We start from the raw sequence: 22,329 nt of genomic DNA, 5'->3' as shown, positions 1-22,329 counted from the left end.
GGGGGACTCACAATATCCCTGAGGTATGCGAGTCCCTGTTAATTGTCTCCCTTTAAATGTAAATACAAAAAGAAATTGTGAGGGGCCAGCCCGGTGGCCGAGTGGTTAAGTTCTCATGTTCCGCTACCGTGGCCCAGGGTTTCGCCGTTTCAGATCCTGCGAACAGACATGGCACCGCTCATCAAGCCATGCTGAGGTGGCATCCCACATGCCACGACTAGAAGGCCTGCAACTAAAAATATACAACTCCGTACCGGGGGGCTTTGGGGAGAAAAAGGAAAAATAAAATCTTTAAAAAAAAAAAAAAGAGGGGCCGGCCCCGTGGCCGAGTGGTTAAGTTCGTGTGCTCTGCTTCGGCGGCCCAGGGTTTTGCCAGTTCAAATCCTGGGCGCAGACATGGCACTGCTCATCAGGCCAGCCTGTGGCGGCGTCCCACATGCCACAACTGGAAGGATCCACAACTAAAAAACAATACACAGTTATGTACTGGGGGGCTTTGGGGAGAAAAAAGAAAAAAAAAATCTAAAAAAAAAAGAAATTGTGAGTCAGGGTGCAACAAGATTAAAAAGAAAGCAGAGCAGAAAGAAAGCTGCATTAGCAGCTACTGAGGTCGGGATGCAACTGTATTGGGAACCACAGGATGCCAAGGAATTAGAAAAGAGTTTATGGCTCTGAGGTCTTGTACAAATCTATAGATTTGGTTCCCATTTGAGTCAAATTTGCTGCCTTTTTTTTCCTGGCAAGATTGGAGTGTTATAGGGTGAGGAAGTAAAAACTAGTACACCCTCTTGCAAAAGGGAGTCTATTATGGGTTCAATTCCTCACTCTGCATCTGTGGAGAGCGGGCATTGGGCTACTGATGGAAACGGTTTGTTCTTTTTCCGAGTAATGTGCACAGGTTCTGCAATAAGCAACAATCCAGCTCATCTGCCTGTGTAGCCTAGAGACTAATTGTGACATCTTTTTTTGCTTTCATGTTTTTTTTTCTTTTTCTTTTTTTTTATTAAGGTTATGAAAGTTAACATCCTTGTGAAATTACAGTTGTACATCATTATTAGTCATGTTGTAGGTACACCACTTCACCCCTAGTGCCCTCCCCCCACCCCCCTTTCCCCTGGCAACCACCGATCAGTTCTCTTTGTCCATATGTTAACTACCACCTATGAGTGGAGTCATACAGAGTTCGTCTTTCTCTGTCTGGCTTATTTAGCTCAACATAATACCCTCAAGGTCTATCCATGTTGTTGTGAATGGGACGACTTTGTCCTTTTTTATGGCTGAGTAGTATTCCATTGTATATATATACACCACATCTTCTTTATCCAATCATCAGTTGCTGGGCACTTAGGTTGGTTCCATGACTTGGCTATTGTGAATAATGCTGCGATGAACATAGGGATGCATGGAACTTTTGGAATTGCTGATTTCAGGTTCTTAGGATAGATACCCAGCAGTGGGATGGCTGGGTCATAAGGTATTTCTATTCTTAACTTTTTGAGGAATCTCCATACTGTTTTCCATAGTGGCTGCCCCAGTTTGCATTCCCACCAACAGTGTATGAGGGTTCCCTTTTCTCCACAGCCTCTCCAACATTTGTCACTCTTGGTTTTGGATATTTTTGCCATTCTAACAGGTGTAAGGTGATATCTTAGTGTAGTTTTGATTTGCATTTCCCTGATGATTAGTGATGATGAACATCTTTTCATGTGTCTATTGGCCATCCGTATATCTTCTTTGGAGAAATGTCTGTTCATGTCCCCTGCCCATTTTGTAATTGGGTTGTTTGATTTTTTTATTGTTGAGTTGTGTGAGTTCTTTGTATATTACAGAGATTAACCCTTTGTCGGATAAATAACTTGTGAATATTTTTTCCCAATTAGTGGGCTGTTTTTTTGTTTCAATCCTGTTTTCCCTTGCCTTGAAGAAGCTCTTTAGTCTGATGAAGTCCCATTTGTTTATTCTTTCTATTGTTTCCCTCATGTGAGGAGTTATGGTGTCTGAAAAGATTCTTTTGAAGCTGATGTCAAAGAGTGTGCTGCCAATATTCTCTTCTAGAAGACTTATTGTTTCAGGCCTAATCTTTAGGTCTTTGATCCATTTTGAGTTTATTTTAGTAAATGGTGAAAAAGAATGGTTGATTTTCATTCTTTTACATGTGGCTGTCCAGTTTTCCCAGCACCATTTGTTGAAGAGACTTTCTTTCCTCCATTGTAGGCCCTCAGCTCCTTTGTCAAAGATTAGCTGTCCAGGGGCTGGCCCCGTGGCCAAGTGGTTAAGTTCACGCACTCTGCTGCAGGCGGCCCAGTGTTTCGTTGGTTCGAATCCTGGGCGCAGACATGGCACTGCTCGTCAAGCCACGCTGAGGCAGCATCCCACATACCGCAACTAGAAGGAGCCACAACGAAGAATATACAACTATGTACCAGGGGCTTTGGGGAGAAAAAGGAAAAAGTAAAATCTTTAAAAAAAAAAAAAAAAAAGATTAGCTGTCCATAGATGTGTGGTTTTATTTCTGGGCTTTCAATTCTGTTCCATTGATCTGTGCATTTGTTTTTGTACCAGTACCATGCTGTTTTGATTACTGTAGCTTTGTAGTATGTTTTGAAGTCAGGGATTGTGATGCCTCCAGCTTTGTTCTTCTTTTTCAGGATTGCTTTAGCAATTCGGGGTCTTTTGTTGCCCCATATGAATTTTAGGATTCTTTGTTCGATTTCTGTAAAGAATGACATTGGAATTCTGATTGGGATAGCGTTGAATCTGTAGATTGCTTTAGGTAGTATGGATATTTTAACTATGTTTATTCTTCCAATCCATGTGCATGGAAGGTCTTTCCATCTCTTTATGTCGGCATCGATTTCTTTCAAGAAGGTCTTGTAGTTTTTGTTGTATAGATCTTTCACTTCCTTGGTTAAATTTATCCCAAGGTATTTTATTCTTTTTGTTGCGATTGTGAATGAGATCGAGTTCTTGAGATCTTTTTCTGTTAGTTCATTGTTAGCATATAGAAATGCTACTGATTTATGTATGTTGATTTTATACCCTGCAACTTTGCTGTAGTTGTTGATTGTTTCTAATAGTTTTTCTACGGATTCTTTGGGGTTTTCTATATATAAGATCATGTCATCTGCAAACAGCTAGAGTTTTACTTCTTCATTGCCTATTTGGATTCCTTTTATTTCTTTTTCCTGCCGAATTGCTCTGGCCAAAACCTCCAGTACTTTGTTGAATAAGAGTGGTGAAAGTGGGCACCCTTGTCTTGTTCCTGTTCTGAGAGGGATGGGTTTCAGTTTTTGTCCATTGAGTATGATGTTGGCTGTGGGTTTGTCATATATGGCCTTTATTATGTTGAGGTACTTTCCTTCTATACCTATTTTATTGAGGGTTTTTATCATAAATGGATGTTGGATCTTGTCGAATGCTTTCTCTGCATCTATTGAGATGATCAGGTGGTTTTTGTTTCTTAATTTGTTAATGTAGTGAATCACGTTGATTGACTTGCGGATGTTGAACCATCCCTGTGTCCCTGGTATAAATCCCACTTGATCATGGTGTATAATCTTTTTGATATATTGCTGTATTCGGTTTGCCAAAATTTTGTGGAGGATTTTTGCATCTATGTTCGTCAGTGATATTGGCTTGTAGTTTTCCTTCTTTGTGTTGTCCTTGTCAGATTTGGGGATCAGGGTGATGTTGGCTTCATAGAATGTATTAGGGAGTGCTCCATCTTCGTCTATTTTCTGGAATAGTTTGAGAAGGATAGGTATTAAATCTTATTTGAATGTTTGGTAGAATTCTCCAGAGAAGCCGTCTGGTCCTGGACTCTTATTTTTGGGGAGGTTTTTGATTACTTTTTCTATTTCTTTACTTGTGATTGGTCTATTCAGAGTCTCTATTTCTTCCTGATTCAGTTTGGGTAGGTTGTATGAGTCTAGGAATTTATCCATTTCTTCTAGGTTGTTCAATTTGTTGGCATATAGTTTTTCATAGTATTCTCTTATGATCCTTTGTATTTCTTCAGTATCTGTTGTGATTTCTCCTCTCTCATTTCTAATTTTATTTATTTGAGACTTCTCTCTTTTTTTTTAGTGAGTCTGGCTAAGGGTTTGTCGATTTTGTTAATTTTTTCAAAGAACCAACTCTTTGTTTCATTGATCCTTTCTACTGTCTTTTTTGTTTCAATATCATTTATTTCTGCTCTAATTTTTATTATTTCCCTCCTTCTACTGACTTTAGGCTTTGTTTGTTCTTCTTTTTCTAATTCTGTTAGGTGTCGTTTGAGGTTGTTTATGTAAGATTTTTCTTGCTTATTGAGTTGAGCCTGTATTGCAATGAATTTCCCTCTTAGGACTGCCTTTGCTGCGTCCCAAATCATTTGGTATGGTGTGTTTTCATTTTCATGTGTCTCCAGATAATATTTGATTTCTTCTTTAATTTCTTCAATAATCCATTGTTTGTTCAGTAGCATGTTGTTTAGTCTCCACATTTTTGGCCCTTTCCCAGCTTTACTCTTGTAGTTGATTTCTAGTTTCATAGCACTATGATCAGAAAAGATGCTTGATATTATTTCAACCCTCTTGAACTTATTGATGCTTGCTTTGTTTCCCAAGATATGGTCTATCCTTGAGAATGTTCCATGTGCACTTCAGAAGGATGTGTAACCTGCTGTTTTTGGATGAAGTGTCCTATATATATCTATTAGGTTCATCTGATCTAATTTTTCATTTAATTCTATAATTTCCTTGTTGATTTTCTGTCTGGATGATCTGTCCATTGGTGTTAACGGGGTGTTGAGGTCCCCTACTATTATTGTATTGCTGTTGATGTCTCCTTTTAGTTTTGTTAATAGTTTCTTTATGAATTTTGGTGGTCCTGTGTTAGGTGCGTATATATTTATAAGTGTTATGTCATCTTGGTGGAGCGTCCCTTTTATCATTATATACTGCCCCTCTTTGTCTTTCTTTATCTGTTTTGCTTTGAAGTCTACTTTGTCTGATATAAGTATGGCAACACCTGCTTTCTTTTGTTCATTATTAGCTTGGAGTATTGTCGTCCATCCCTTCACTTTGAGTCTGTGTTTGTCTTTGGGGCTGAGGTGTGTTTCCTGGAGGCAGCATATTGTTGGATCTTGTTCTTTGATCCATCCTGCCACTCTGTGCCTTTTGATTGGAGAGTTCAATCCATTCACGTTTAGAGTGATTATTGAAACGTTGGGGCCTACTGTTGCCATTTTATCACTTGTTTTCCAGTTCTTTTGCATTTTGTCCTGAGGGAGAGCTGTTACTTTGTGTTATTGTCCTTCTGCTTATCTCCTTTGTTCTGGATTTTGTAACCCCTTTCCTTTTTCTGATTTTTCAGGAATGAGGTTCTTCCTGAGCATTTCTTGAAGAGGAGGTTTTGTGGCGATGGACTCCCTTAACTTTTGTTTATCTGGGAAAGTTTTTATTTCTCCATCGTATTTGAAGGATATTTTCGCTGGGTAGAGTATTCTTGCCTGCAGGTTTTTGTCCTTCAGAGTTTTGAATATTTCATTCCAATCTCTTCTAGCCTGTAAGGTCTTTCCTGAGAAATCTGCTGATAGCCTTATGGGGTTTCCTTTGTAAGTTATTTTCTTCTGCCTGGCTGCCCTTAGTATTTTCTCTTTGTCGTTGACTTTTGCTAGTTTCACTACTATATGCCTTGGGGTTGGTCTTCTTGCATTAATAAAGTTTGGAGATCTATTGGCTTCTGTCACATGGAGTTCCATCTCTCTTCCCAAGTTTGGAAAGTTCTCAGCTATTATTTCTTTGAACAGGCCTTCTGCCCCCTTCTCCTTCTCTTCTCCCTCTGGTATACCTATAATCCTTATGTTGCATCTCCTAATTGAGTCAGATAATTCTCGGAGAGTTTCTTCATTTCTCTTTAGTCATAGTTCTCTCTCCTCCTCTGTCTGCAGCATTTCTATATTCCTATCCTCCAAATTGCTAATTCTGTCCTCCATATTATTGACCCTACTGTTCAGAGAGTCCAGATTTTTCTTAATCTCCTCCATTGTGTTCTTCATCTCCAGTATTTCTAATTGGTTCTTCTTTATAGTGTCAAGCTCTTTTGTGACATAGCTCCTGAACTCATTGAGTTGTCTATCTGAGTTCTCTTTTAACTCGTTGAGTTTTTTAATAATGGCAGTTTTGAAATCATCATCATTTAGGTTATAGATTTCATTGTCTTTGGGATTGTTTTCTGGGTGCTTATCATTTTCCTTCTGCTCTGGAGATCTAATATATTTTTTTCATACTGCTTGATGGCGTGGATTTGTGCCTCCGCATAGAGATAGAGTTTAGTCGCTGCTTCCCCTTGTTGCGACTGGTGTGTGTGTGGGGGGCAGCTGTTTAGACTGCACCAACCAGGAACCCTGTCAGCTGTTACTGACTGGACCTGGACCCCTCCTCGTAGTCACAGTGGTCCTGTGGGGTCCCTCGTCAGTTGTGGGGGCAGTCGCAAGGGGGCCTCAGGCTGCTGGTGCCTACTGTTGCAGCCCACTTAGACACGCTCCCTCCTTGTGGTCTGCAGCGGTGTTGTGGGCTTTCCCAGCAGCCAGGAGCAGGATCACCTATAATCGCTGCTTTGTCCCTAACAGAGCCCACAAGATCATACTTGTCCATTATAGGTCCCAGCAGAGCTATGGGTATCTTCTGCAGTCTGTCGTTAGCTCACCTAGCTGTGCTACTTTTGCCCCAGGGCCTTCCTGCCTTGCGATTGCCAGTCGTGACCTCTCCACTAGTGCTGTGCAGAGGCTTTCGCTGAGGCTGCTGTAGGAACCTGGAGTTCCCCCCTGGGCTACATAGCTGTTTCACCAGAGCTTCACTCTGCCCCACTCCACTCTCACGGGATATCTGGGAGCCCCTTGCCTCATCTGGGACACGGCCAGAGTCCATGGGCCTGGCGGTGGCTTGTAAGCTGCTGCCTTGTGGGGAATTCTGCTGTAGGGAGCTTCCTGGTGTTCCGAATGCTGGGCGGGGCCTCCCTGCCAATGGCAAGAAGAGGCCCTCCCTGCTGGGGGGTTGCGGGACCCTGGAGTGTCCCCCCGGGCCACAGAGCAAGGTGTTGGAGCTCCACCCAGTCCCCAAGCACATCCATGGGAAGTCCGGGCACCCCCTGCACCGACCCATGCGCTGGAGACTGTGGGCCCAGCAGCAGCTGGTGGTCTGTTTCAGTGCCAGGGAATCTGCCTGCCAGGAGCTTCCCTTTGTTCTGGATTCTGGGTGGGGCCTCCCAGCTAATGGAGAGCAGAGGCTTTCCCTGCTGGGGGTGGTGCCGGACCCCGGAGCCGCCCCCTGAGCTGCAGAGTCGGGAGCTGGAGCTCCAACCCTGTCCCCAAGCACATCCACGGGAAGTCCGGGCACCCCCTGCACCGACCCGTGTGCCGGAGACCGTGGGCCCAGCAGCAGCTTGCGGTCTGGTGCTGTGCTGGGGAATCCGCCCGCTGGGAGCTTCCCTTTGTTCTGGATTCTGGGCGGGGCCTCCCCGCTAATGGCGAGTGGAGGCCTTCCCTGACGGTGGGTGCAGGACCCTGGGGATTCCCCCTGGGCTTAGGTGTAATCGCAGGGGGCTTGAGTAGCGCTGTTGTCACCTGTTTCCACTGTTGCTCCATTGGTGAGCGCACACTCCCGCCCTTGGTGTGTGGCGATGCTATGGGGGAGTCCGCTGGAAGAGAGCCTCCTGCAGGAACTAGGCTGTCTGGGGGTTGGGGGTTGGAGAGTTTTCACCTATTTCCACCTCCTCCCAGGGGGAAGTCCGTCCGCCTTCTGATGTATAGTAGCACAAGACTCTTAGGCATCTTGAGATGCTATCTGGATATCCTTTGTTAATCGGTGAATGTCCAATTAGTTGTAGATTCGACGGGGGAGAGACAAAGAAGACCACTCACTCCGCCATCTTGGTCCTGCCTATTAGCACACTCTTATTGCAATTGTCCTCTTAAGTGGGTTGGTACCCAGTGTAGCTGGTTGCTAGGCTCAGGGGTGTACAGTCGTAATAGGCCTGAGGCCAACAAGGCTGATGTCAGTTCTCTTAGGAGTGCAGCTGAGTGGGGCTAGCCCTTGGCATGGAGGCACTCAGCTGTTTCAGGCTTTGGAAGGTGGGGCTGATCCTTTTTATGGCTATTTGTGAAACACAAGTCTTCTGCCGCTGATAAGCCTCACCCTGCTCTGGACCACATACACTGTCAGCACAGTCCTGGTCCATGCACACTTCTCAACCCCCTGGAGCGTACCCCAGTGCCACACTGCAGAGGCCCCCCTTCTCCCCCAATGCCCCCCACAGTTCACCTGGTCCTCACACAGGCCCTGCCCCACAGAGGCAGACACCTTTGCCTGCCTGTAGAGGATCAAGGCACTCAGTCAATGCAGGCTGAAAAGTAGCCTGAGGGCTTGCTGTTAGGTGGGGCCAGTCCCTAGGGCGGGTTGCCTGCCCTGGCTGAACTGGATTAAATCTGTGCTCTAGTGGGTGTGGTAGACCCTTGGGCTAACAGCCCAAGGGATGCACCTCAATGGCCCCCACCTGTGTCCATATCAGCATGCCTGGACCAGCTCAGAACAACGGCCCCCACCAATGTCTCAGTCTCCGGAGAAGATCCTCCTCTCACCAAGATGCCCCCAGAGCCCACCAGGTGAGTCTCGTTTCACCAAAGGACAGTCAGCCTTCTCTCTGGTGATTTTAGGTTGCTGCAATGAGTGAGTTTGTGCGTGGGCCCTTTAAGACCCGGATCTTTTCGGCTTTCGGCCGATAGCTTTTCTGGGGTGTCCTCGCTGCAGTTAATAGCCAGCAAAGCCAGACAGTAAGACTCCCCTCTCAGTTGGGCTGAGTCTGAAGGATGGTTATAGCAGTATCGCCCCCGTTCCGGACCTCACTCCTCCAGGGAGGGCTACGTATCTTAGGTTGGCTCCCACCTGGCCAGCTGAGAAGCTCCGCTGCTCCCAAAGGTGGCTTTTTTCCTCTCTGGCCGGAGTTACTGCCTCTTCTGCTTTCATCAGGACTGTCCCTTGTTGTGGGGGTTCTTTTTATCCAGTTTTCAGTTTTCAATCCAGGGTGATTCTTCCTAAAATTGTTGTAACCTGGTTGTGTTTGTGGGAGGAGGCAAGTTCAACGTCTGCTCACAGCACCATCTTGACGAGAACTGATTGTGACATCTTTTAAAGACTCATCCTCTTCGGAAGAATTTAAATCAGGACAAGTTTCTAGCAAGGAAAGTGGGAGACTTGGGGTTTGGCCAGAGGGCAAGGAGATAAAAACACATTTTTCATTACAATTTATAGTGGCATTAAATTTACATAACAAATCTCTGCCAAAGAGGAGGTTTGCTGGTGAATAATCAGAGGCCAGAAAAGCATGATGAGTGTTAAGGGGGCCTAAAGATACTGGAGTAGGCTGAGATTTGGGCAATGAAATAGGCTGCCCAGAGACTCCAACAGCTTAAATAGAATCAGAGGTGACAGGTAGAGATAAATCCTTCGAAGGGATAGTAGAGAAAGTTGCACCAGTATCAACTAAAATATCCAGTTCCTGATCTTCTATTTTAAATTTAACGGTAGGTTCAGGGGTACGACTGAGGATTGACTGACCCCATCATTTAAGGGAGAAGTGCCCCTCAGGAGGAGAAAAACGAGCCTCTGGGAGTTCTGGAGGCAAGTAGGGATATTTTTAAAATTTTCCCTTCTCTTAAGAGCAGGTCATTGTCTTTTCCAATGCCCTGGTTTCTTGCAATACCTGCAATTGTCTGGGGGCCAATGGGGAGGCCTCTGAGTGGGCTTTAGTTTACTTTTAGAATTGCCTTTTTGCTTCTCAAAAGATTCAACTTGTAAAGCAAGAAGAGTTGTCTTTAATTCTCTTTTTCCTTTGCTTTCATGCTGACTATTTTCAAAGAATTGTGTAGCAGCCTCCATTATTACGCTTAACGGTTGCCCTGACCAACCAACCACACTACTTTGAATTTGTTTTTTTATATCAGGAAGGAAGTTTCCAACTAAAGCATAAATTAGGAGAGTCATATGTTCTAGGGCTTCTGGGTTTAATGCAGTGTGCTTTTGAAAAGTTTGTATATAAAATGTGCGATAAAGGCTTTTGGATGTCCCCCTTCATTCTGAGTGCATAATTCAATTTTTGACCAATTAACTTTGGGAGCAAACACCTCTAAAATCACTCCTATTAAGCCTTGAATATCAGCCTCTAGTTGTGCCACTTCCTAGTCATTTGTAGGAGGTCCTGGGAGAGGGTCTGGCTGTCTATTTCCCCTGTGCTGGGGTTTTTTCCCAGGGGGTCGTCTGGCCTGTCTGATAACTAGGAAACCGGCAAACAGCCATTGATGATTAAGTATCTCGGTACTAAAGTTCTTTCCTTTTTGCAATTACTGATTATAGCTTTTAGCTGTTTAACCCGCGCATTGTTAACTGTGCTGCTTAGGCAATATGCTGTCTGACTCTCACTAGGCTCCTACAGATAACATCGCCCTGGAGCCTGGGTCACCACGGTAATGGGTGTGTGAGCTATTTGTCAGGAATTAGAACTCTGTCCACTTCAGGCTGGTTGAGACAGCCAACTCATCAACTGGCCCTGGGCAGGTGTCTGATGGGCGACCTGTTGACGTCAAAAGGCTAAAAACTCCACCCTCGGATCATGTTAAGGCCATAATTTTGTGAACATGGGACCTATGAAGAGGCGTGAAGTCTGACTGCGCTTGTGCAGATCGTCAGTTACCTCACTCTCCTCACCTCCAATCACCTACCTCCACATTTCAGACCACCTTGCCCCCCCACCCCATAAATATGCCTGAGTCCCTATTTTCAGGGAAGCGAATCTGAGGCTCATACTCTTGCTTCCTCAAGTGACTGCTTTGTGAGTAAACCCTCTGTCTGCTGCCATCTTGTCGGCTCGGTGCCATTTCTGGGCAGCGGGCAGAAACTTATCCGGTTCAGTAACAAATGGTGAGCCAGCCAGCAGCTAAGTGCAGACAGACATTTTTGCCTGAGATTTGTCAGCCCCTTGCCAGTGTGGCTGATAAGGGAGAGATGGCCCTGGGCCAAATGGGGCTGAGAAGGGTGCATGGAGCAGGTAGGACTCAAAGACTGTGCTTAATTTGCATTTTCATTTGACTAGTATTACCATAAAATCCTCAGTCCTACCTACTTCAGCTTGGCAGTGCTAGTTGGTTCTGCCTTTTTACCCCCTCTGCCATCCTTTAGTTTTATAGTTTACCTGGATGCTACTCTTTCCTCTATTTCATTTTTTTTCTTACTAGATTTCCCCTGGAGAGGGGGGTCCACAATAGCTGGCCTCTTTGCAGGAAAATTTAGAAATAGCTGATAAGAACACTGGAGGGGACTGAGTCTAACTCCCTCATTTGACAGATATGGAAACTCGGGCCCAGAGAAGTCATCCAGTAGGTTAGCTGGGGTCAAACCAGGCTGGATAGACTCCCTTCCACTGGACCTTTCTTATGGAGCATTAGAGGCAAAATGTCAAGATTCAACCCCTTGCTTATCAATAGCTTTCACCTTGGATAGAGGTCAGCAGATAAGCCTCAGGTTTCAAATATGCTGGATTAAAAATTTTTTTTTTTATTACACACCCACAGTATGGCTAAAATTAAAAAGACTGAAAATATCAAGGATATAGAACAACTAGAACTTTCAAACATTGCTTGTGAGAGTGTAAATTGATCAAAACACTTTGTAAAACTGCTTAGCAGTATCTATTAAGGCTCAACCATATGACCTAGCAATTCCACTCCTGGTTTTTACCCAAGAGATATCCACCAAAAGACAGGTGCATAAATGTTCATTGCAGCTTAATCTATAATAGCTAAAAATGAAACAATGCAAACATCCATCATCAGGAGAATGGGTAAATAATTTTTAGTATATTCATACAATGAAATACTACACTGCAAAGACAAACGAAACCCAAAAAAGAATGAACTACCCATTCACATTCACACAACAACATAGATAAATCTCAAATACATTATGTTAAGTAAAAAAAGCCAGACACAAAAGTGTACATAGATTCCATTTATATGAAGTTCAAGAACAGACAAAAGCTACTTTATGATGATAGAAGTCAGAATAGTAATTATTGAGAGGAGGGATTGGGGGCAAAGGTATACTGACATGAGAGAGACTTTGGAATGCTGGAAATGTTCCAGATCTTTATCTGGGTGGTAATTAATTACACAAGTATAAACGTATGTAAAATTCAGCTTGGGCTGAACATTAAAAATGTGCCCATTTCCTATATGTAAGCTATACCTCAGCTTTTTTTTTTTTTTTTTTTTTTATTAATGTTATGATAGATTACAACCTTGTGAGATTTCAGTTGTACATTTTTGTTAGTCATGTTGTGGGTACACCACTTCCCCCTCCGTACCCTCCCCCCACCCCCCCTTTTCCCTGGTAACCACCAATCAGATCTCCTTCTCAATATACTAATTTCCACCTATGAGTGGAGTCATATAGAGTTCGTCTTTCTCTGACTGACTTATTTCGCTTAACATAATACCCTCGAGGTCCATCCACATTGTTGTGAATGGGCCAATTTCGTCTTTTTTTATGGCTGAGTAGTATTCCATTGTGTATATATACCACATCTTCTTTATCCAATCATTAGTTTCTGGGCATGTAGGCTGGTTCCACGTCTTGGCTATTGTAAATAATGCTGCAATGAACATAGGGGTGCAACGGACTCTTGAGATATCTGATATCAGGTTCTTAGGATAGATACCCAGTAATGGGATGGCTGGGTCATAGGGTATTTCTATTTTTAACTTTTTGAGAAATCTCCATACTGTTTTCCATAGTGGCTGTACCAGTTTGCATTCCCACCAACAGTGTATGAGGGTTCCTCTTTCTCCACAACCCCTCCAACATTTGTCGTTCTTGGTTTTGGATGTTTTTGCCAATCTAACGGGGGTAAGGTGATATCTTAGTGTAGTTTTGATTTGCATTTCCCTGATGATTAGCGATGATGAACATCTTTTCATGTGTCTATTGGCCATATTCATATCTTCTTTTGAGAAATGTCTGTTCATGTCCTCTGCCCATTTTTTGATCGGGTTGTTTGTTTTTTTGTTGTTAAGCAGTGTGAGTTCTTTGTATATTATGGAGATTAACCCTTTGTCGGATAAGTGGCTTGTAAATATTTTTTCCCAATTAGTGAGCTGTTTTTTTGTTTCAATCCTGTTTTCCCTTGCCTTGAAGAAGCTCTTTAGTCTGATGAAGTCCCATTTGTTTATTCTTTCTATTGTTTCCCTCAACTGAGGAGTTACAGTGTCCGAAAAGATTCTTTTGAAACTGATGTCAAAGAGTGTACTGCCTATATTCTCTTCCAAAAGACTTATTGTCTCAGGCCTAATCTTTAGGTCTTTGATCCATTTTGAGTTTATTTTGGTGTGTGGTGAAAAAGAATGGTCAATTTTCAATCTTTTGCATGTGGCTGTCCAGTTTTCCCAGCACCATTTGTTGAAGAGACTTTCTTTTCTCCATTGTAGGCCCTCTGCTCCTTTGTCGAAGATTAGCTGTCCATAGATGTGTGGTTTTATCTCTGGGCTTTCAATTCTGTTCCATTGATCTGTGGACCTGTTTTTGTACCAGTACCATGCTGTTTTGATCACTGTAGCTTTGTAGTATGTTTTGAAATCGGGGATTGTGATTCCGCCGGCTTTGTTTTTCTTGCTCAGGATTGCTTTAGCAATTCGCGGTCTTTTGTTGCCCCATATGAATTTTAGGATTGTTTGTTCAATTTCTGTGAAGAATGTTCTTGGGATTCTGATTGGGATAGCATTGAATCTGTATATTGCTTTAGGTAGTATGGACATTTTAACTATGTTTATTCTTCCGATCCATGTGCAAGGGATGTCTTTCCATCTCTTTATGTCATCGCCTATTTCTTTCAAGAGAGTCTTGTAGTTTTCATTGTATAGATCCTTCACTTCCTTGGTTAAGTTTATCCCAAGGTATTTTATTCTTTTCATTGCTATTGTGAATGGGATAGAGTTCTTGAGTTCTTTTTCTGTTAGTTTATTGTTAGTGTATAGAAATGCTACTGATTTATGCACGTTAATTTTATACCCTGCTACTTTGCTGTAGTTGTTGATTATTTCTAATAGTTTTTCTGTGGATTCTTTGGGGTTTTCTATGTATAAGATCATGTCGTCTGCAAACAACGAGAGTTTTACTTCTTCGTTACCTATTTGGATTCCTTTTATTTCTTTTTCCTGCCGAATTGCTCTGGCCAGCACCTCCAGAACTATGTTGAATAGGAGTGGTGAAAGTGGGCACCCTTGTCTTGTTCCTGTCCTCAGAGGGATGGCTTTCAGCTTTTGTCCATTGAGTATGATGTTGGCTGTGGGTCTATCATATATGGCCTTTATTATGTTGAGGTACTTTCCTTCTATACCCATTTTACTGAGGGTTTTTATCATAAATGGGTGTTGGATCTTGTCGAATGCTTTCTCTGCATCTATTGAGATGATCATGTGGTTTTTGGTTTTCATTTTGTTAATGTAGTGTATCACGTTGATTGACTTGCGGATGTTGAACCATCCCTGTGTCCCTGGTATAAATCCCACTTGATCATGGTGTATAATCTTTTTGATGTATTGCTGTAATCGGTTTGCCAAAATTTTGTTGAGGATTTTTGCATCTATGTTCATCAGTGATATCGGCCTGTAGTTCTCCTTCTTTGTGTTGTCCTTGTCAGGTTTGGGGATCAGAGTGATGTTGGCTTCATAGAATGTGTTAGGGAGTTCTCCATCTTTCTCAATTTTCTGGAACAGTTTGAGGAGAATAGGTATTAAGTCTTCTTTGAATGTTTGGTAGAATTCTCCAGAGAAGCCGTCTGGTCCTGGACTCTTGTTTTTGGGGAGGTTTTTGATTACCGTTTCTATTTCCTTACTTGTGATTGGTCTATTCAGATTCTCCATTTCTTCCTGATTCAGTTTGGGGAGATTGTAGGAGTCTAGGAATTTGTCCATTTCTTCCAGGTTGTTCAATTTGTTGGCATATAGTTTTTCATAGTATTCTCTTATGATCTCTTGTATTTCATTGGTATCTGTTGTGATTTCTCCTCTGTCATTCCTGATTTTATTAATTTGCGATTTCTCTCTTCTTTTCTTGGTGAGTCTGGCTAGGGGTTTGTCAATTTTGTTAATTCTTTCGAAGAACCAACTCTTTGTTTCATTGATCCTTTCTATTGTCTTTTTTGTTTCAATATCGTTTATTTCTGCTCTTATTTTTATTATTTCCCTCCTTCTACTGACTCTGGGCCTTGTTTGTTCTTCTTTTTCTAGTTCTGTTAGGTGTCGTTTGAGGTTGCTTACGTGAGCTTTTTCTTGTTTAGTGAGGTGAGCCTGTATTGCGATGAATTTCCCTCTTAGGACTGCTTTTGCTGCATCCCAAATGATTTGGTATGTCGTGTTCTCATTTTCATTTGTCTCCAGATAATATTTGATTTCTTCTTTAATTTCTTCAATGATCCATTGTTTGTTGAGAAGCGTTTTGTTTAGTCTCCACATTTTTGCACCTTTCTCTGCTTTTTTCTTGTAGTTGATTTCTAGTTTAATAGCGTTATGATCAGAAAAGATGCTTGATATTATTTCAACTCTCTTGTATTTATTGATGTTTGCTTTGGTTCCCAAAATATGGTCAATCCTTGAGAATGTTCCATGTGCACTTGAGAAGAATGTGTAACCTGCTGTTTTTGGATGAAGTGTTCTATATATATCTATTAAGTCCATCTGGTCTAATTTTTCATTTAATTCTATTATTTCCTTGTTGATTTTCTGTCTGGATGTTCTGTCCATTGGTGTTAATGGTGTGTTGAGGTCCCCTACTATTATTGTATTGTTGTTGATGTCTTCTTTTAGTTCTATTAAGAGTTGCTTTACAAATTTTGGTGCTCCTGTGTTGGGTGCGTATATATTTATAAGTGTTATGTCTTCTTGGTGGAGAGTCCCTTTTATCATTATATACTGTCCCTCTTTGTCTTTCTTTATCTGTTTTGCTTTGAAATCTACCTTGTCTGATATTAGTATAGCGACACCTGCTTTCTTTTGTTCATTATTAGCTTGGAGTATTGTTCTCCATCCCTTCACTCTGAGTCTGTGTTTGTCTTTGGGGCTGAGGTGTGTTTCCTGGAGGCAGCATATTGTTGGATCTTGTTCTTTGATCCATCCTGCCACTCTGTGTCTTTTGATTGGGGAGTTCAATCCGTTTACATTTAGAGTGATTATTGAGACGTGGGGGCCTACCACTACCATTTTGTGTCTTGTTTTCCGGTTTTCTTCAGTTTCCTTTGTTTCTCGTCCCATGGTTTAATCTGTTCTGATGTAGAGCTGCTACTCTCTGTTGTTGTCCTTCTACTTATCTCCTCTGCTCTTGGTTTTGTAGCCCCTTTCCTTTTTTGGATTTTTCAGGAATGAGGGTTTTCCTGAGGATTTCCTGAAGAGGAGGTTTTGTGGCAATGAACTCCCTTAATTTTTGTTTATCTGGGAAAGTTTTTATTTCTCCATCGTATTTGAAGGATATTTTCGCTGGGTAGAGAATTCTCGGCTGTAGGTTTTTGTCCTTCAGATTTTTGAATATATCATTCCACTCTCTTCTAGCCTGTAAAGTTTCTGCTGAGAAATCTGCTGATAGCCTGATGGGGGTTCCTTTGTAGGTTAGTTTCTTTTGCCTGGCTGTCCTTAATATTTTCTCCTTGTCGTTGACTTTTGCTAGCTTCACTACTATATGCCGTGGAGTTGGTCTTCTTGCATTGATAAAGTTTGGAGATCTATTGGCTTCTGTCACCTGAAGATCCATCTCCCTCACCAGATTTGGGAAGTTCTCAGCCATTATTTCTTTGAATAGGTTTTCTGCCCCTTTCTCCTTCTCTTCTCCCTCTGGTATACCTATAATCCTTACGTTGCATCTCCTAATTGTGTCTGATAATTCTCGGAGAGTTTCTTCATTTCTTTTAAGTCTTGCTTCTCTCTCCTCCTCTGCCTGCAACAATTCTATATTGCCATCTTCCAAATTGCTAATTCTTTCCTCCATATTATCGGCCCTACTGTTCAGAGCATCTAGATTTTTCTTAATCTCCTCTATTGTGTTCTTCATTTCCAGTATTTCTGTTTGGTTCTTCTTTATCGTATCAAACTCTTTTGTGACATAGCTCCTGAACTCGTTGAGTTGTCGGTCAGAAGTCTCTCTTAACTCAGTGAGTATTTTAATGATGGCTGTTTTGAAGTCATCATCATTTAGGTTATATATCTCATTTTCTTTGGGATTGTTTTCTGTGTATTTGTTACTTTCTTTCTGTTCTGGAGATTTAATGTATTTTTTCATATTGCTTGATGATGTTGATTTGTGCCTCCGCATGGAGATAGAGTTTAGTTGCTCCTTTCACTTGTTTCAGCTGCTGCGGTGGGGGGAGCAGCTGTTTATACTTCACCAACCAGGAACCCTGTCCGTAGTTGCTAACTGGGCCTGGGCCCCTCTTCGTAGCCACAGTGGCCCTTTGGATTCCCTCCTCTGCCGTGGGGGCCGTCACGGGGGGCTTCAGACTGCAGGTGCCTACTGTTGTTGCCCACCTAGATGCGCTCTCTCCTTGGGGTCTGCAACGGTGTTATGGGCTTTTCCAGCGGCCAGGGGTGGGATCACTTTTATTTGTCGCTCGGTTGCTGTCGGCACCCACCAAATCTCACTTGTCCTCTATGGGTCGCAGGAGAGCTATTGGCATCTTCTACAGTCTGTGGTTAGTACACCTAGCTATGCTGCTTTTGCCCTGGGGTCTTCCAGCCTTGTGGCTGGCGGCTGGGTGCCTTCTACTGGTGCTGTGCAGAGGCTTTCCCTAAGGCTTCTGTGAGCCTGTAAGGTTTCCCCCTAGGCTACTAAGCTGGGTCTCTGGAACTCTCTCCAGCCCCAGTCCTCTCCGAGATCTCCGGCAATCCCTAGCCTCACCGGGTGGGCAACGACAGCTGGGGGTCGCCCCGCCCTCTGGGCTTCTCTCCGGGCCTCTGCCGGGAGCTCTGAATGCTCAGCGTGGCCCCTCTGCTACCGGCAGACAGAGAGTTTTGTCTGCTGCCTGGCGGAGCTCCGGCGCTTCCCCTCCGGGTCGCCGGACCCGCCTTTGAAAGTTCCCCCGCCCCGGTCCTCTCCGAGATCTCCGGCAGTCCCTAGTCCCACGGGGCGGGCAACGGCAGCTGGGGGACGCCCCGCCCTCTGGGCTTCTGTCCGAGCCTCTGCCGGGAGCCCTGAATGCTGGGCGTGGCCCCTCTGCTAATGGCAGACAGAGAGTTTTGTCTGCTGCCCGGGCGGAGCTCCGGCGCTTCTCCACCGGATCGCCGGACCCGCCTTTGAAAGTTTCCCCGCCCCGGTCCTCTCCGAGATCTCCGGCAATCCCTAGTCCCACGGGGCGGGCAACGGCAGCTGGGGGACGCCCCGCCCTCTGGGCTTCTGTCCGAGCCTCTGCCGGGAGCCCTGAATGCTGGGCGTGGCCCCTCTGCTAATGGCAGACAGAGAGTTTTGTCTGCTGCCCGGGCGGAGCTCCGGCGCTTCTCCACCGGATCGCCGGACCCGCCTTTGAAAGTTCCCCCGCCCCGGTCCTCTCCGAGATCTCCGGCAATCCCTAGTCCCACGGGGCGGGCAACGGCAGCTGGGGGTCGCCCCGCCCTCTGGGATTCTCTCCGGGCCTCTGCCGGGAGCCCTGAGTGCTCAGCGTGGCCCCTCTGCTACCGGCAGACAGAGAGTTTTGTCTGCTGCCTGGGGGAGCTCCGGCACTTCCCCTCCGGGTCGCCGATCCGGCCTTTGAAAGTTCCCCCGCCCCGGTCCTCTCCGAGATCTCCGGCAATCCCTAGTCCCACGGGGCGGGCAACGGCAGCTGGGAGACCTCCGTGCCCACCGTGTCTCTCTCTGGGACCCTCCGGGCGCCCCGAGCACCAGGCCGGGTCTCCCCGCCAATGGCGGGGAGAGACTCTCCCCGCGGGCTCAGGTGTGCAACTCCAAAGTTTCCCTCTGCGTTTAGGAGTAATTGCGGGGGGTTTAAGTAGGGTTCTGGTCACCTGTTTCCACCGTCGCTCCTCTGTTGTGTTCTCGCTCCTGCCCTAGATGTGTGTGGATCCTCTGGGGGCGTCCGTTGGAAGAAAGCCGCTTGCGGGTACTAGGCTGCCCGTCGGGGTCGGAGAGTTTTCACCTATTTCCACATCCTCCCGGAGGAAAGTCCGTCCGCCTTCCGATGTATAGTCGCGTGGGTGTCTCAGACGTCCTGAGATGCTGTCTGGATATCCTTTGTCAAGCGATAAGTGTCCAAATAATTGTAGACTCGAAGGGCGAGAGACAAAGAGGACTACTCACGGCGCCATCTTGGAATTCCTCCAAGGCCACTCTATACCTCAGCTTTTTAAAAAAGTGCTGTCTATTGCATCTGCATTGTAGTAAAGGCAATGCAATAAAAATACATTTATAATTTCAAAAAATGCTTCATTTTTAAAATTCAAGGCTATCACAGTTATTGCTTTCATTTTCTCATACCTGGAAGATTGTATCACCTCCAAGTGGTTTGCCTGCTACCAATTCCTCCTCACTGACAGGTCAGCCTGCCAGGTACATAACTGATTTTGTTAATTTCTAGGTAGCTGAAAATTCAGTCTCTGAATCTGGTGCCAACCCAGATAACGAGAACAGAGTCTTCAGTGAACAGGAAAAAACAGCTTTACTTTCTTTGCCAGGCAGAGGGAGTAAAGCAATGGCTAGTGCCTTAAGAATTGCTAGCTCAGGGGCCAGCCCCGAGGCCGAGTGGTTAAGTTCACATGCTCCACTTCGGCAGCCCAGGGTTTCACTGGTTCAGATTTAGATGTGGCATCCCACATGCCACAAGTAGAAGGACCCACAACTAAAATATACAACTATGTACTGGGGGATTTGGGGAGAAAAAGCAGAAAGAAAGAAAAAAAAAGAGAATTGCTAGCTCCTCATTAAGAAACAGGTGAAGGGTTTTAAAGGTTTGCAAGGAATGTGGGGAAGGGGAATCCTGTGACCTTGCTGGCTGTCGTTTTCCCACCAGCCCGCATTTGGCCTTGTGAGGCTGCTTTCAAGGAGGAGATAAAGGAATTCGCAGATAGCAGTCCTTGGTTGTTTGTCTCCATGGCATGTGGCAGATTCTGGTACCAGGAAGCCAAGGAGTTGGGCTGTAGGAAGCTTCAGTTTTTGATAGTCTCTGGACATCAGTTTCCCTGTAACAAACTTCAAGGACCCTCCCCCTTCCCCCCCATTAGCCAAACTTTTGTGTGAGCTGAGGCCACCTGTTTGTTGTTTGTTTCAGACTTCTGGGCTCTAATGATTGATTTATAACTTCTATTTGGTTGTAAAGCTCAGGGAGTCCAAGGTTAAAGAAACATATTTACATATGAGTGTTACTAAAGAAGCAGGGAACGGGGTTGAATGCTTTTGGCTTTAACCCCATCTACGCAGGGTTCAATGTAGGGGAACTGATATCAGGGCCGGTATTAATTAAGAGCCTGTAACGTTCAGTTTAGCAATCTTCCTTGGCTCCCATATGTCTTTGGGATACAGTACAAATATCTCGTTGAAGCAAACAAAGACATTCCTAATCCACTCTCTATCTGCCTTTCCGGATCCAGGGAGACCTCTCTCCTCCATGCACTTAATCCTCAGTACACAAAACCTTCCACATCTCCACCTTTGGATTCCTGCCCTGTGCTTCCAATGCCCTACCTCTGCTTCTTCCTCTATCATATTCTTCCTCACATTTCACTGTCCAGCTCTCAAATGTCCACCCATGATTCCTACAACCCTCAGTTCCTACCTTCCTGCCTGTTTGCGAGCTCAGCACGCTCCCCATATTAAAACTCTCATTATTTTATTCCATCCTTCCCACCCAAGCTAAACGTTTCCTGAGAACTGGCATCATTTCTCTTTATCTCTGGATCCCTGTGCTCAGCACTTTGCTAAATAAATGGGTGCTAACAGAACTGAATTACAAGTTCCATTTTTGTCTCAGAATTCTAGTTTTCATAGTAATGTTGCTTCCCATTACATTTTTCCCTGTAGCAAACTTGGGGATGAAAGTGGATACAGATACAATTTAAATTGGACATAAATTAGTGTTGTCTCTAGTTTGGGTTTCCTACTTTTAAGAGACAGAAGTTTTCTGGTCTGTCCAATAGGATAGCCATTATAATATGCGGCTATTTAATTAGAAGTAAATACAATTAAAAATTCAGTTTCTCACTCTCATTAGCCACATTTCAAGTACTCAAAAACCTCATGTGGCTGGTGGCCACTGTATTGGACAGCGCAGAGTGGACTATTTCCACCATGGCGCCAAGTTCTGTGGGATAGCGCTGGAAATCTCTGGCCTCTCAGAACACTCTTCCACCCTCTTCCCACACCACTTGCCATTGTAACTACTTGTCTCTTTTAATAGACTGAGGGTTTCAGGACGTCAGGGGGCACTCAGTAAGTGCTGAATTAATGTGACTGGGAGGGACCTTCTAGACACCAGTCCCAAGCCCCTTCTCCATGCTGATCAGTTCCTTATGAGTCTCCAGCGTGTTTTCTCTTTAAGCTTATTTTTAATCATCGCCCTGAAAAGAAGAGGGAAGCGCGGTGCACCTGCTGCTTCCAGCTCCCAAGGCGGCCTGGGCAAGCAGAGGCCCCACACGCTCGCAGACGCTCCGCCCTGCCCGGCCCCGCTTTGCTGCGCCCCGGTCGGGCTGGCGCCAAGGCCGGGAGCCCAGGCTGCCGCCCTCCTTGGTCACCGCGCAGGCGCGGCCCACTGAGCTGGGAGCTTTCCGGGGCTGCCGGCTGCCGGCCGTCAGGAGCGCGGGCGTTTGCGGCGTGCGTTTGGCTTGCTCCAGCTGCGTACTACCTGAGACAGCGAGGTGCAGCGAGCCCAGTCTTCCGCTCCCTGGGCCCTGTGGCTATGGAGAATCAGGTGCTGACGCCGCACGTCTACTGGGCTCAGCGACACCGCGAGCTGTATCTGCGCGTGGAGCTGAGTGACGTGCAGGTAAAGGCCAGGGCCGGGCGGCGGGATGCGCGCGGGGTCGCGGCTCCTGGGACCCACCGGGACCCTCGCCCTCTGTCCGGGTGCGTACCGGGGAGCCAGCAGTGTGCAGACGGGATCCGCGACACCGGGCACTCCCGGCGTCGAGGCCCGGCCGCAGACCCCGGGCCCCAAGGGCTGCAGGTACTTTCCGGGGCTGCGGGAGTCCCGCGCGGGCCTCGGAGGCTGCCCCGGGCCTCCTCTTTGTTCCCAGGCTGCGGCCTGATGGTGCCCAAGCCCAGCCCTGGAGGCCTG

The 22,329-nt window shown here is 45.2% G+C and overlaps 1 protein-coding gene across 6 annotated transcripts in view; it reads left to right on the top strand.

The window, feature by feature from the left end:
* The first annotated feature begins 7,236 nt into the window (after positions 1–7,236).
* Positions 7,237–22,329, top strand: part of HACD3 (3-hydroxyacyl-CoA dehydratase 3) — a 44,582-nt gene continuing 29,489 nt past the window's right edge. For 2 of the 6 annotated variants that reach the window (XM_070576971.1, XM_070576947.1), the window contains exons 1-2: positions 7,237–7,509; positions 8,551–8,644. In XM_070576971.1, coding sequence (XP_070433072.1) covers positions 8,552–8,644 — 93 coding nt within the window. In that variant the 5' untranslated portion in view covers positions 7,237–7,509; position 8,551. Of the gene's footprint in view, positions 7,533–8,550; positions 8,645–20,609; positions 22,039–22,329 lie in introns of those variants that run through there. The other 4 variants (XM_070576958.1, XM_008508377.2, XM_070576979.1 and 1 more) reach the window with 4 other exon arrangements.

Source organism: Equus przewalskii, chromosome 1, assembly GCF_037783145.1.
Source record: "Equus przewalskii isolate Varuska chromosome 1, EquPr2, whole genome shotgun sequence".
Taxonomy (NCBI): Eukaryota; Metazoa; Chordata; class Mammalia; order Perissodactyla; family Equidae; genus Equus; species Equus przewalskii.
This window is presented reverse-complemented; position numbering and strand designations above follow the sequence as displayed.